The 15,117-nt window shown below is 47.4% G+C and overlaps 1 protein-coding gene across 6 annotated transcripts in view; it reads right to left on the reverse strand.

Moving 5' to 3' along the window:
* ARHGEF10 (Rho guanine nucleotide exchange factor 10) overlaps window positions 1-15,117 on the reverse strand; it is a 122,481-nt gene that overhangs the window by 54,217 nt on the left and 53,147 nt on the right. For all 6 annotated transcript variants that reach the window (XM_074384211.1, XM_039461090.2, XM_039461091.2 and 3 more), the window contains 4 exons: window positions 9,572-9,649; window positions 8,669-8,848; window positions 6,805-6,921; window positions 4,794-4,886 (listed from right to left, as the gene is read on the reverse strand). In XM_074384211.1, coding sequence (XP_074240312.1) covers window positions 4,794-4,886; window positions 6,805-6,921; window positions 8,669-8,848; window positions 9,572-9,649 — 468 coding nt within the window. The remainder of the gene's footprint in view (window positions 1-4,793; window positions 4,887-6,804; window positions 6,922-8,668; window positions 8,849-9,571; window positions 9,650-15,117) is intronic.

The raw sequence follows: 15,117 nt of genomic DNA on the forward strand, positions 1-15,117 counted from the left end.
TGGAACGATGCTCATGGTGCTGATAGATTGTCCTTCTCAAGCTGAGTCGGACAGATGAACCCACGTGCAGATGGGCCCAGCTCCTTTCTTCAAAAGCTCAGTCTCCCAATTTCCAATGTGCAGGAGTTCTGTGGTGCCGAAGACTGCACCCTTGGTGTCAACTCACACAGCAGGATGCAGTCTCTCTCACACTGACAAAGGAACCTGATTTTAGGGCAGCAAAGACACAGCATGACACAATGGTGGATCTACGTCACTAAACGTTTGTCCCACCGAATGCACAGTACAGGGGCACACCCTCCTGTGACTGTGGCCACGTGGCCACACAGGCTCCTGGTTGTCACAAACACACCCTGGCGAGGATGTGGGGGCAGGGGTGACTGTGTGTGTTGGGGGAGGGGGAGGTGCGAAATCTCTGTATTTTCCACTCAATTTTGCTGGCAACCTAAAATTTCTCTTAAAAAGTAGCCTGTAAAAAAAGGGAGCTGAGCTACCTCTCTTTTCCTTGTTCAGGTTTCAGATAAGGAGGAAGTCAAAAGGGGGAGACATGGCACAAGTCAACAGCAACAGTCACCAAAAAAAGACTTAACTGCTGCCAATCACCAGATAGACTTTAAAGGGGAATAACAAAAGGACACTTTTGTCACCTTGATTTTATGCAGGGCCTTTTGTTTCCCAGCTTGCGTTCACATTCGACATGCTGACGTTTGCTGAAGGGGCAAAGATGAACTTTAAACACTTTCTCAGAACTAAATGTGGTTCTGCAATGAGAACACATGGACACAGGAAGGGGAACATCACACACTGGGGTCTGTGGGGAGGTGGGAGGAAAGGGGAGGGAGAGCATTAAGACAAATACCTAATTCATGCTGGGTTTAAAACCTAGACGATGGGTTGGTAGGTGCAGCAAACCGCCGTGGCACAAGTATACCTATGTAACAAACCTGCACGTTCTGCACATGTATCCCAGAACGTAGAGTAAAAAAAATAAAATGTGGTTCTGTATCTTGCCTGCCAACTTTTACATGTTTATAGGAATATTAGCAGTCACGGAATTCAACAGCGTGTGGACCTTTTTAAGACTTTAAAAAAAAAAATCTAGAAAGGAAAGCTGCATAATTGATCAAATGTTTCGTTTGCAGTGAGTATAAACTATTCTATACATTTGTTTTCCTGTGAGTCACAACGAATTCTATCAAGACAAAAAAGAACAGTCTTAACACTAGTTCTGCACTAAAACCACACACTGGTGGCGGCACAGCATGCCATGGTGACAGTGGCCGGCACACAGTGGAGTCCAGCATGCCACGGGGCCACTAAGCACAGCCGGTGGTGCCCAATGAGCTGGCAGCCTCCACGAGGGCACCCACTGGGGACTTGGCATGCAATGATGAGAGCAGCTGGCACAGGGTGAAGTCCAGCATGCCACAGGTCCACTGAGCACAGCTGGGGGCATCCACCCAACCAGCAGCCTCCAAGAGGGCACCCACGGAAAGAGAAAACAAGCTTCTCGCTGCTGTTGTTACCAGAAACTGTTACTTATCTTTGCACAACAACAGAGAGAAAAAGGTAGCTGGGATAAAGACAAGTGTCACAGGGCCAATGGATGTTTCTGGATCCATGGGAGAAACTGACAGTCCCAACAAAGCCAGGGTGAGCCGGCTTCACTGCCTGAGCCAGGGACAGCTGTGGCTTCACAGCGCCTATGCTAGAAGGTCTGGGACGGCTAACCAGGAAAAAAGCAGGCAGGACCAGAGAGCAGAGACCAGGGGAGTCACTGGGAGGAAAGGGACAGAGGGTGTCCAGGCCCCTCCACACTGTCTCTCCATCCACCCGTGCCCAGCACACGGACCACAGCAGAAGGCAGGAGGGAGGGTGTGTGCTTGCACCCTGCACCTGCTGCCTCTTCCGCAGTCCGTCTCCTCACCCAATCCCAGGTACCCCGAGCACCCACACCTGAGGGCGGGCGCCTCAGGCACACCCACGTAATTATTCCAGACGCAGACAACGCCTCGTCTCCAACTCCAACTGTGCTGCTTCCAGCGCACCTGGACCCAGCCTGCTCCCCTCCAAGGACACTCTAGGACACACCAGCTTTTCACTGAATGTGAGAAAAAAACGTCCCTGAGGGAAAACTCTCAGCATTATCTAGGACCTGCGATTTGTTTCCTGAGATCAGGAAGCCCGTTTGCTGCTTCAGGGCAACGAAACCTGTGTGGGAAATTCTGAGGGTCTCTGGAGGCAGGGAGGGAGGGGAAGGAGACAGCTGTGCACAAACTGACCTCGGTAACTGTCGCTGGCGATCGGGAAGAGCATGTTCAATCTTTTTAAATGCAAGTGTTTTTACACCCAAGGTCTAGAGTTCATTATATAACTGGAATTCGGAGTTTAAGAATGTTCTTCCTCAGAGAACTTAAGTGTTTAGAAGTATGTTTTTAAAAAAGAACAGACTGTACAAAGTTCCTCAAGAACGGATTTGTAAAGTGCGCAGCATGTAACGGGTGGGCCGTGCCTGTGTACTGTGCATTTCTGCGATGGTCCATCCGCTGCTCTCCCCGGAGTCCCAGCTGGCATCCTTTTGGGGTGCGGACAGTGTGCTGGATGTGCGGCTGGACAACCGTGTTAGAATCCCAGCACTCCTATCAGGCTGTGTCACCTTGCAAGAATCACCAGCTTCCCTAAACCTCAGCTTGCTAGCCATAAAAAAACGGGAAAATGACCTCCCCCAGGGTGGCTGAAGGCACATGGAAACGAGCTGCTCACAGCTCCTCAAGGTCACGGTGGAGCTTTTCCCGGCAGCTCCCTCTCCTGCTCCCGTTCCAACAGCCCTACCCACCCCTTCTGTCTAACAGAACACATTTTGGAAAACACCAGGCAAAAGGTTTGTAGTTATTTACTTACATTTAACCAAAACCTAAGAAGCTCATTTGAAAGTTATATCGGACAGGCGCGGTGGCTCTCGCCTGTAATCCCAGCACTTTGGGAGGCCAAGGCGGGTGGATCACGAGGTCAACAGATCGAGACCATCCAGGTCAACGTGGTGAAACCCCGTCTCTACTAAAAATACAAAAAATTAGCTGGGCATGGTGGTGCGTGCCTGTAATCCCAGCTACTCAGGAGGCTGAGGCAGGAGAATTGCCTGAACCCAGGAGGCGGAGGTTGCGGTGGGCCGAGATCGTGCCATTGCACTCCAGCCTGGGTAACAACAGCGAAACAAAAAAAAAAAAAAAAAGAAAAAAAGAAAAGGAAGCTATATCCAAATTTAATAAATTAAAAATTTTTTAAAGTATTCTGATACATCATAGAAAGCCAACAACATGTGTGACCTCACAACACAGTGCTTGCTGTAGTCTCTGACGACCAGGAACGACTCAAGGACTCCCTGGCACATTGCTAAACACAGGGTGTGTGGGCTGGTTCATCTCGTATGGTTTAAACACAGGGCCTGCAGGCAGATTCACCTCGTGTGGTTTAGGAGCCACTGCAGCTTTGCATTTGGTCCCTTCACAGCCTGGCGACAACCTCCCAGCTGTGGCTGTACAACGTCTAACAGGCAGCCTGACCACCTTCCTCCCAAGCATCAACCTCCCTCACTGCAAGGAAGCTCATTCTTCACATCTGTGGCTGCTTGCCGGAAGCTAACAGTGTCTCACGTGGATTAGAACTCAGTAAATAGTTGTCAGCTGAAGGAATAAAACACACTTGAATATTTTAATTTTAGGAAAAAAAAAGTTTTTGTTATTAATGCTCTAATACAGGTAAACTGTACATTGTTAAACTATAAGTGAGAGGACAAAATTAACATGACCCATAAACCTAACCCCGGAAAGACCCATTTGAGTGTGCCCTTTTTCATACTTTTATGACTATTTTTATTTAAAAAGCTTGTGTCACCGATTTGGCTGGTCAAACATAAAAATCGCAGTGGATGGGGACGTCACACTCTTTCCCAGGTGCCAGTCCCTTCCTGGCGATGATTCCACCCGTTTATCTTCAATCAACTCTAATAAGCAGGCAGGCGAAGCTGAGTCCTCTGATTTAATTAGAAAAGCAAGCTGAGTTACCATTGAAAAATCAACACCGGCAGAGGCCAGCATGGACTTTCCTTTGAAACATCCTCCCTGGAGGCATGTCATTGATTTAAATAAAATGTGTGCTAAACCCCGCAGCCTACAGGGTCACCTGGCCTCCAGGGTATGTGGGAAGGTTGGACTGCCTCAGACATGACCTAGAGGCCGTCCAAATAGGCTTACTGTTCACAGCCCCAGGGCATCTAATTGAGGATCCTTGGAGGGTCCAGTGGAAAATGTCTTTACCATGGAGGCCTCTCCCTGTCCTCGGGTGATTTGCTGTTAAATCATTGACAGGTATGTTTTGTTTAAATCTACATTCTTAGCTTTCCAAGCCTGTCCGTCCCCTCTGGGCACAGAAGGGAGAGTCATTTTTCATGTGATTCTAGACCAGACACAGGCACACTGGAGAAGGGAGCTGTGACCTGTGGCCCCCCCAGTGCTAGTTCCCCATGAGACGGTACATGTGGGGAGCCAGGGCCCACAGACACCCTCCCTGCAGCCCATCCACTCTGTCCCCCAAGGCCGGCCTTGCAGGCACTGGGCCTGCAGCTGCCCCTGCTCCCCAACTTTGACTGTCCACAAATCTCCCATCTGCCTCTACCCCAACCGCTGTAACTGCCCAGAGAGGAGACAGGGAAGCCTGAGGGGCGGCCACTCTCAAGTGGAGGAACAGACACCATTTTCAAATCAATGGTGAGAAGGCAGCCGTGAAGCACTCACCTGGAGCAGGAGGATGAACTGTGGAAACCTCTGGATGGGCTTCATCATCAGGCTGTAGAGCGTGGTTCGGTCAGGGCTGGCCTCCTGTTCCTGCTGTGGGGGAAGGTGCCAGGGTCACCTCCCCACCCCTGGGGCCGCCTCCTCCCCACCATGCTGAATACTCAGGTAAGTCGAAAGCCTGCAACTTGTCTTTAGCTACAAGAAGAAACTTGGCCAAATCAGGGCTTCTGCTCTTGCTGCAGGCCCCGGGCCTCACACCTCGACCTCAGCTCTGGAATGAATTCTCCGGGCCAGGGACAGGCCCAATTCCAGGGGTGACCCTGGGTGTCTGTGTTCTGGCCACAGTGGGCCCCCAGAAAAGGCTGGCAACCTTTTGCGGTGCCATGGGCAGAAGGATGTCCTGGAGGCTGAGAGTTCCTCTCCTGAGTGTGTTGGGACCATTTGCTACCTGAGGCTGCCGGGCAATGTTGACCTGGGGGCCGTCTCCACTTCCCTCCGCTGAGAGGCTGCGCAGTGCAGGGGGCAGACGGCACAGATCCAGCTGTGTCCCGGCCTCTCAGCTCACAGGGCACCCGGCTCTTTGGGGCTCAGGTCCTGGAGCTATGAAATGGGGCCATGTGGCAGCTGAGGAGTTGACGAATGGGCACTGCGGTCACAGCCATGGCAGACATCCTTAGTAGGACTACAACAAACTCCCCAGAGGGAGGGAGCTGGTAAGCAAGTCGGTGTTTTCTTTCCCCAAGAGAAAGAAATGCTTCCCTAGCCAAAGGAAAGAGCCCACAACTCTCCAGAGTGGGAACTGTAACCTGATCCCTTAGCAAACCTTGTGGAAACTGCGACCCGATCCCTTAGCAAACCCTTAGCAAACCCTAGTGGGCCACAGACTGTGCTCTGGCAGGGGCGGGAGCCACAGTGCTGAATAAGGCAGAGGGAAAATATTCCAGCTTCAACAAAACGTTGTTGTGGGTGAGAATACTTGCCCTGTGTTCACTCGCTCCAGGTAGCAGCAGTTTCCAAGAAACAGTCCAAGTAACAAGAACACGCTTTGTCCCCGGTTTTATCATGCAAATGAGGGGCTCCACAAAGGAGACTCAGCTCGAGGATAGCTTTGAAGGGGTTTCAGTCTGGTTCACTGTGCAGCCAACCGTCAGGACACAGCCTCGGACATGCACTTCGTGACAGGGAAAGCCCTGCCTGCCTGCTGATTAAATAATACTTGCCCACACCCACCAGGGGACAGGCTCCCCATCAATGCCAGGTCGGAGACACTCAGGAGGGCCATCGGCCTGTCCCCAACATTGGGAGGAACACAGCCCTTGGGTAGGGCCCATTCTAGCTCTGACTCTCCAGGCCTGTGCCTATCCCCTGATCCCAAAGAGGCCTGGAATCCAGATGTTTGGTTTCTTTTATTCCTCATATCATACTGAACAGGAAAAAAAAGGTAACTTTGGGATCTGACCTTAACTTTCTTTACACTGATACACTTTTACAGATGTGCAAATGAAATTGTTTTCTTTTCCGTTTTCTTTTTGTTTTTTTGAGATGGAGTCTTGCTCTGTCACCAGGCTGGAGTACAGTGGCGTGATCTTGGCTTATTGCAACCTCTGGCTCCCTTGTTCAAGCGATTCTCCTGCCTCAGCCTCCCAAGTAGTTGGGATTACAGGCACACGCCACCATGCAAAAAAAAGCTAATTTTTTGCATTTTTAGTAGAGATGGGGTTTGACCATGATGGCCAGGATGGTCTAGATCTCCTGACCTCATGATCTGCTCTCCTCAGCCTCCCAAAGTGCTGGGATTACAGCCGTGAGCCACCATGCCTGGCCTAAAATTGTTTTCAAAAAGCTACATTAGGACCTAAAATTCCCCTTCATTTCTAGTATTAATCCAATACCTAGGGCACTACCGGTAGTGAAATCTTAATAATGAGTAACTGTATTTAGAGCCAAGGTTTGACACGGAACTTGCTATCAGATGGTGTTAAAACCCTAATGAAAAAAAAAATGTGCTTACCTTTAAAAATTCCAGAAAAGCAGGCTTTGTAGCACATGTTTTCTTGAGGACAGCCACGGCTGTGCTGAAATTGTTCACATATTCACTGTAAGCATCCAGCACCATGGACTTAGAAAACTGAAACATGGGGGAAATTCAGAGAGAAATCAAAGAGTCCAGGTACCCCTTTTCTAACATAAAACAGAAGATTTGAAACTCACCCTAAAAATACTCCTTCAGTCACTGTGATGTTTTCCTAGGATAAACTTTATTATGAGTGTGTGATTATTTTTCTTTAGGCAAGCATGTTAGTAGTTGTTTAAGTTGCTGGTTTGATCTTATTTTTTTACCCAGTGTACTTTCTGACATCCTTGTTCAAAACCAAGGTAATATGGGTTTCAGTTAAGAATGTTTCTGACTGCAGACAAATATGGATAGTGATTACAGATAACCTGCCTTAAGTTCCTGCCAAGTCTCACTTGGTGGGTTCAACCTCCAGGTAGAATATCATGCACCTCATTCCACGGTGGGCCCAATATCCTGAGAAACAGGCTGGAGGTGGGGGCTGATCCCGCTTCTCTACCATAAGGTACAATGCCCTACACATGTTCATTTCCCTAAAATCACAAAGGTTTTCTATCAAGATCCAGAAACATTTGCCCTTGGTATCAATGTTCAAAGAGAAAAATCATTCCATGTTGTTCCAAGAAACCATAAATCCTTTGGGATGGATGGCAGAGCTCTGGGGTCACTGGCATTGATAGCAGGAATGCTTTTATCAAAATTATATTTTAAAAAAATCTGTTTGCATTTTAAAAAATATTGGCAAGGTAGGTATTTAAAGAACAGTGACAAGGTTCAAACTAATATATATAAAATAGCCAGAAAAAAAAGTAACAATAAAATAAATATCCAATATTTCTCTTTTGTTAAGGATCCATAAATGGTATTACGCAGATATCTTTGTAAGAATTTTGTTTCCATATTTATTCAAAGCATTTATAGAACTCATCAAGTACACATACAAACTACACAGGAAAACATTTCACATATTATTATTCCAGCATTCATTTAATTAGAGGAATGCTTTTTTTTTCAACTTGCAAGTTTATATCGCTTCGATAGCATCGTAGTCTCAAATAATTACAGAAATCGATCTGTTTAACTCATAATCCTACAGCTAGATAGAATTCCAACCAATATATAGTAAGTATGATCATATGATTCATATGAGCATGGATAAAATGACCCAAAACTGCCCATGCAGAAACCAGCAGCGGTTTCCAGGCACTCACCCTGTCTGCTGCCAGGAAGTGTGAATGCAAGCTGTTGCAACATCATGTTCCTGTGTCACAGCACAGAGCCAACTGCCTGCATCTACACAACAGAAACTACAGCCAAGGGCAAAAGTCTGAGAAAACATCTAGGAGTCTTCCCATCACACGTTTTCTATTTTTCCAGGCACAGAGAAGTCTGCACCCAAAAAGTGAGACCTAGGTCAGGAAGAGAACCTGTGTGAGGGCTTAAAAACAGCCATTGTACAAGATTACCAAACACACAGCATCCTTGCTCAGCAACAAAAAGCTTTAGCAAATCATCTAATGGGGCACCCAAGACTTGATAAAGGGCGTATTTTTCAGTCTCCCCAGATACAGTTTGTGTCCTGAGTGCCTGCATTTCTGCCTCGGTCTCCCTGGGAAATAGCCATTTATCATTTCCCTAGTGCACGCATTTGGCCAGGGCACTGCAACTTCAGTCTGGCCTTCCCAGAGAAGGGCACACTTGTCAGCTTGCAGGAGCTCGGGACGGAACATCAGCCTAAGAAGGGAAGAGAGGATGCATGCATGGTGAGCCCCAGGGACATCTGGTACCCCGGCTTAATTACCGAAGCCACGAAGACATCGCCAATCATTTCCACGGAGTCCCACTCAGAAACGCGGCTGGCCAGCGCGATCTGAAACAGTGAGTGGCACTGCAGGATCTCTTTGATTCGATAGAACACCGTCTTCAGCTTCCTCTCGCTCAAAACCTTTGGCTCCATCTCAGACAGTGGCTTCTCATATTGCTAAACCAAAGTGAGCAAAGACTGTTTAGACTTTTCTCTTTTAGAGCCTGGATCTTGTTCTGTTGCCCTGGCTGGAGTGCAGGGGTGCGATCTTGGCTTAATGCAACCTCAAACTCCTGGGCTCAAGCCATCCTCCCACCTCAGCCTCCTGAGGAGCTGGGACTATAGGCGTGTGCCATGGGGCCCAGCTGCTTCAGACTTTATTTTTTTTGAGATGGAGTCTTACTCTGTCAGCCAAGCTACAGTGGTGCCATCTCAGCTCACTGCAACCTCTGCCTCCTGGGTTCAAGCAATTCTCCTGCCTCAGCCTCCTGAGTAGCTGGGACAAAAGGTGCACATCGCCTCGCCTGGCTAATTTTTTGTATTTTAGTAGAGTCGGTGTTTCACTGTGTTGCCCAGGCTGGTCTCAAACTCTTGTGCTCAGGCAATCTGCTTGCCTTGGCCTCCCAAAGTGCTAAGATTACAGGCTTGAACCACTGCACCCAGCCCAAACGTTTTTAAAGCTCAGATAAATGAATGTAAATATTCACTTACATAAATTATATTTATTTCAAAATAATCATGACTTTTGATGTCAATATACAGACATTCTATTTAAATCCTTTTGAGAATTTTGCAAATTTGCATGTTATGTTTCATAAACATGTGTGCATATATGTATCAAAATGTATATATATAAAAAGAATAAAAATGTATGTATTATGTAACATGACATTTAAGTACCTCCAAAATCCTCTTAAGAGCATCTACATAGTTCTTTTCACTGTCGACAACTGAACCCAGTATATATCTTCTTACAACCTGTTGGAAATTTGAAAGTACAGTGATAGAAAACTGCTTTATAATACATACAGATAAATTTTACTTCTGTGCTGAGGCTTGCTGAGAAATAACTTTATTTTTAAAAAACAATGCATAAAGGTAACCTAATTAAACAACATTACAGGTACAAAACATACTTTGCCCCATTAATACAACTATATTATGTGTTAAACCTGAAACTATAAACTATAACTACAGCAGGACAAATAAAATTACAGCATTGAAAAGAAATTCCTTCACTTATGCAATGATAATAAACTGAATTAGCTGGTTGTATTTTATGTATCCAATATCTGAGTAGATGACATTTCATATGAAATAAGGATTAAAAATAGCTCAACTTCATCAATGAATGTTATTAGCAACACTTATTTAAAATCCTTATTCCAAAGTTCCAGGAAAACAAAGTTTGTGGCATGTGGAGGGATCAATTATTTCTTTTTTTTCAATCCAAAGATCTACCTATGAGGCCAAGAATGTGGACAGTAAATTACTCATGTCACTTAGTGGTGCAAAAAAAATCTCTATGATCTGAGATGTTTTCAATTAAAACCTGACGTTATTTTCTGTTTTGCTTTTCATCACTGAAGCACATACAAATACAGGCTTGTGGCTCTAAGATCCTATGACAGGCCAGTGAGGATACCTGGCATTTTCCTCACTCAAAACAGTCCAGCGAGTGATATCTACCAATTCATGGAAAACAGAGCAAAACAGGGTAATGGAGTTGTTCCTAAACCAGCATGCACATTCATGCATATGAACACATGCACAGGGCACACCCCCCACACACACTCACTCCTGCACACACCACCCACATACATGCATAACACACTCATGCATATGAACACAGGCACAGGTACACCACACACACACCTGCACACACCACCCACATACATGCAAGATAACACACTCATGCATATCAACGCATGCACAGGTACACCACACACATACACTCACTCCTGCACACACCACCCACACACATGCATAACACACTTAGGCATATGAATACAGGCACAGGCACACCACACACACACACACAAACACCTGCACACACCACCCACATACATGCATAACACACTCATGCATATGAACACAGGCACAGGTACACCACACACACACACACCCCTGCACACACCACCCACATACATGCAAGATAACACACTCATGCATATCAACACATGCACAGGTGCACCACACATACACTCACTCCTGCACACACCACCCACATACATGCATAACACACTTACGTATATGAACACAGGCACAGGTACAACACACACACACACACACACACCTGCACACACCACCCACATACATGCAAGATAACACACTCATGTGTATGAAAAAATGCACAGGTACACCACACACACACACACCTGCACACACCATCCACATACATGCAAGACAACACACTCATGCATATGAACGCATGCACAGGTACACCACACGCACATACACACTCCTGCACACACCATCCACATACATGCAAGATAACACACTCATGCATATGAACGCATGCACAGGTACACCACACACACACACACTCCTGCACACACCACCCACATACATGCAAGATAACAGACTCATGCATATGAACGCATGCACAGGTACACCACACACACACACACACACACACTCCTGCATACACCACCCACATACATGCAAGATAATACACTCATGCATATGAACACATGCATGGGCACACCACACACACATTCCTGCACACACCACCCACATACATGCATAACACACTCATGCATATGAACACATGCATGGGCACACCACAACACAAACACTCCTGCACACACCACCCACATACATGCACGATAACACACTCATGCATATGAGCACATGCACGAGTACACCGCCCCCCCACACCCCTGCATATACCACCCACATATGTGCAAGATAACACACTCATGTGTATGAACACATGCACAGGTACACCACACACGCACTCCTGCACACACCACCCACATACATGCATAACACACTACCACATACATCCACGATAACACACTCATGTATATGAACACATGTACAGGTACAACACACACACACCCCTGCACACACCACCCACATACATGCAAGATAACACACTCATGTGTATGAACACATGCACGGGCACACCAAACACACACACACATTCCTACACACACCTCCCCACATACATGCAAGATAACACACATATGCACACACATAAACACACCACACACATACACACCAGTGTATTACCACGCTATCTGCAGCCCTGGGTTATGCTATTTGAAGGGACCACATTGCCACCTAGTGGGCAAAGAGCATGTTTCACAAAGGAAATTTCTCCGGTTAAGAAGATTGCAGGACAACCAAGATCTCTACACAGCATGATTAACAGGCAGAGATTATTCTCTTTAGAGAAAGGATTATTCCATTCGCAAAAGACAAAAATCAACCCTTCTAAAATACCCAAAAAAGAAACTGATATATTAAAACATGCAGATGTGGCTGGGATTAAAAATACACACACACACACACACACACACACACACACACAAACACACACTCTAGAATCTGGGAAGCTGTAGCAGTTGCTGCTGACTGATTCACAGGAAATGTCAGAACAGAGGCTTCCCTTTCAAAGGAGAGCTTAGAACCCAAAGGCCAAGCAACCCCTCCCATCATCAAGCCCAGGCCAGTCTGTTCTGAAATTCAGATTCCCAGACACTACTATGCCAAGGCTCCTGAGTCACAGTTGTGGGGTCAAACAGGAATTTACTTGTTTATATATACATATTATACACACACACACACACATAGTTTAAAGTCCTGAGATGATAATATTGTCATACGAGGTCAAAAGATCTGGAATAGGTATAATATTAAAATATAAAAAGAAAACCAGTCTCCCAGGTTTCTTGGCTACTGCACGTGATGTCAGTCTTTTTGGCAGTTCAATTTGACACATGGAATTACATGCCCACTAAGGGGTGGGTCGGGAGCCTCCAGTGCTGACACTCTTTCTGAGAACCCTGACCTAAAGGTCACAGAGGAGAAATCCATCCTGAAGGCAGGCCCCACAGGGAGGGTTCCTGGCATGAAGGTCACAGGGCAACTATAGAAAGCCAGGGCTGGAGGACAATCAGAGGGCTCCCGGACCCGAGCATGGACAGCTGCAGGTGGTGCCTGGGCCTGGCCCAGCCTGCCCTTCCTCATGTCCCCACCAGGAAGGGGGACAGGACAGGATCCTCTGTCCTCCGGAATCAACGGAACTTTCCAAGTAAAGGGCAACCCTTCTGTATTTCAAAAAGAACATTTTCCTTTTACCACCCCCAAATTAGGCATGCAAAGAATGTTTAATATACAGCATTTAAGAGTTATGTTTCCCTTAATGCAATCCTAGAGGAGAACAAGAATCAAAGAGAAAACTCCCATGGACAACACACTTGGTAGGAGGAAATACATAATCGATGTGAATCGTGACTGCAATAAAGAAAGCTGGCTGGAAAAACAGCGAAATTCTAAATACTAAGAAGCTTCTCATCACGATCCCAGCGCACTGAAGATGACAGGACGGCTAACATCCCCAAGTCCTCCCTATACATTACTTCAGTGAACGATTATTATGTGATGAGCAAGATGCAAGAAGACATTAAAATCCACTCTTTAAAAAAAACGAAAACAGAACATCAGAAATTAACTATGGATAAAAGACATCCAGATACTCAGAGCAAAAAACTTCGGGTTTGCATCCAGATCCGAGACTAATTTGGGAAGCTTAACCCCTTTACAGATACCATAAAACAACTAAAAACAGCCTGCAAATCCTCACCAACCAACTCCGACAAAATCCGTGCCCAATACAGACACTGACCAACGTGCCGTCCACCAAAAAGGTCCCACCGTCCTTCCTCTGATACCTGCCCACACCCGATTAACCGCTGCTCAGCCTCTCCTAGAACATCACATCCCACCCAGGATCTCCACAGAGACTGTGCCCCGCTCAGCGCCTCCTCACAGACCCGCACCCACGACTCGCTGTCTGCTCGCAGACCCTCACCCACGCGGCGTCTCCACAGAGACACTCACCCACGCGGCGTCTCCACACAGACCCTCACCCACGCGGCGTCTCCAGAGACACTCACCCATGCAGCGTCTCCAGAGACACTCACCCCACTCAGCGTCTCCTCACAGACGCGCGCCCCACTCGTGTCTCCTCACAGAGTCTCCCCCACTCAGGGCCCCGAGTCCTCTCCCGGGTGCTCAGCCTCCCCCTGCCCACTGGTTTGCAGCTCAGGCTGCTGTTTTGGCTTGGGCCACGTGTGCTCTGGGCTCCTGGCTCCTCTGGTCCTGAGTCACTTCTACGCCTGCTATGATTCTTAGCTCATCCCTCGTCCACTAGGAAGCCGTGCCCCACAGCCCTCGCCACCAACATCAGCAGCATTTCCTCTTGGCTTTTCCTTGATTTTAGGGTTTTTGGTTTCAGGCTTCCCCACTACACTAAGTTCTCAGAGTGAGGATCCAAGTCCCTCTCTCATGGCGTTTCCTCCCCAGCACGGGGACCCCACATGTGGTTAGGGCCCCAAATATTAGAGCACTGCCCAGGGCGTCATCCTATTGAGCGACTCATTGGAATGGCAAGAAGTGTTCAGCCATGAAGCCCTTTGTAACTCCTGAGTCTGCAGTGAGGTTGATGAGCCATACAGCAGGCACAGGAGAAAGCACTGGATCCTTTTTTCCTGGTAAAGGCTGTCAACCATCCCCCTGTGGCATGTGGCAGCCAGGATCCCACGGCCCCAGTGCGCACAGACGGGGTAGGGGCAGGCTGTGATCGGGAGACTGAAGGCAGACACGAGCCCTTCCTCGCGTAGCTAGAGGACGTGGTTAGGACGATCAGCCTCCTCCGAGCACAGGCTTCCTTACAGAATAAATAAGGACAGTGAGAGCATCTGGGAGGATTACAGGAACAGAAACAGCAGGGGCTCAGCACAGGGCCTGCACAGAGGATGCACCCGTGGGTCACAGGCGCTCAGCTGTCTCCCAAGCTCTGTTCACGCTTCATCCCGTCACACGTGTGATGCTGCCGACGAAACAATACTTCAGTAATCTCTGCTCAATGCAAATCAGGTGTAAGCCTCCTATTTCAGCCTGGCCAATTACGAACAGCAGGTAACTCTTTTCATCTCTTTTTAAACTCTGGCTTTGTCACTAAGCAGTTCTATGTTGTTTTTCTTTCATCGGACAATGCTCTGTCTTGCTCCATCTGCCTACGTGTATCAAGGATCTACCCAGATCCATGATTACGCATGTGTCTGCCTATCCGCCCTGGTGTGCATGACTTGCAACCCTCTGCCCACGTGGGAAACAACTCCCGTTATCCCAAAGCATCAGCCCTGCTGCTAAAGGCCTGAAAACTCAGTGCTATCACTCTGGTTCCTCGAGGTCTGCAGACTTGGGGTTATCAC

This window comes from Saimiri boliviensis, chromosome 13, assembly GCF_048565385.1.
Source record: "Saimiri boliviensis isolate mSaiBol1 chromosome 13, mSaiBol1.pri, whole genome shotgun sequence".
Taxonomy (NCBI): Eukaryota; Metazoa; Chordata; class Mammalia; order Primates; family Cebidae; genus Saimiri; species Saimiri boliviensis.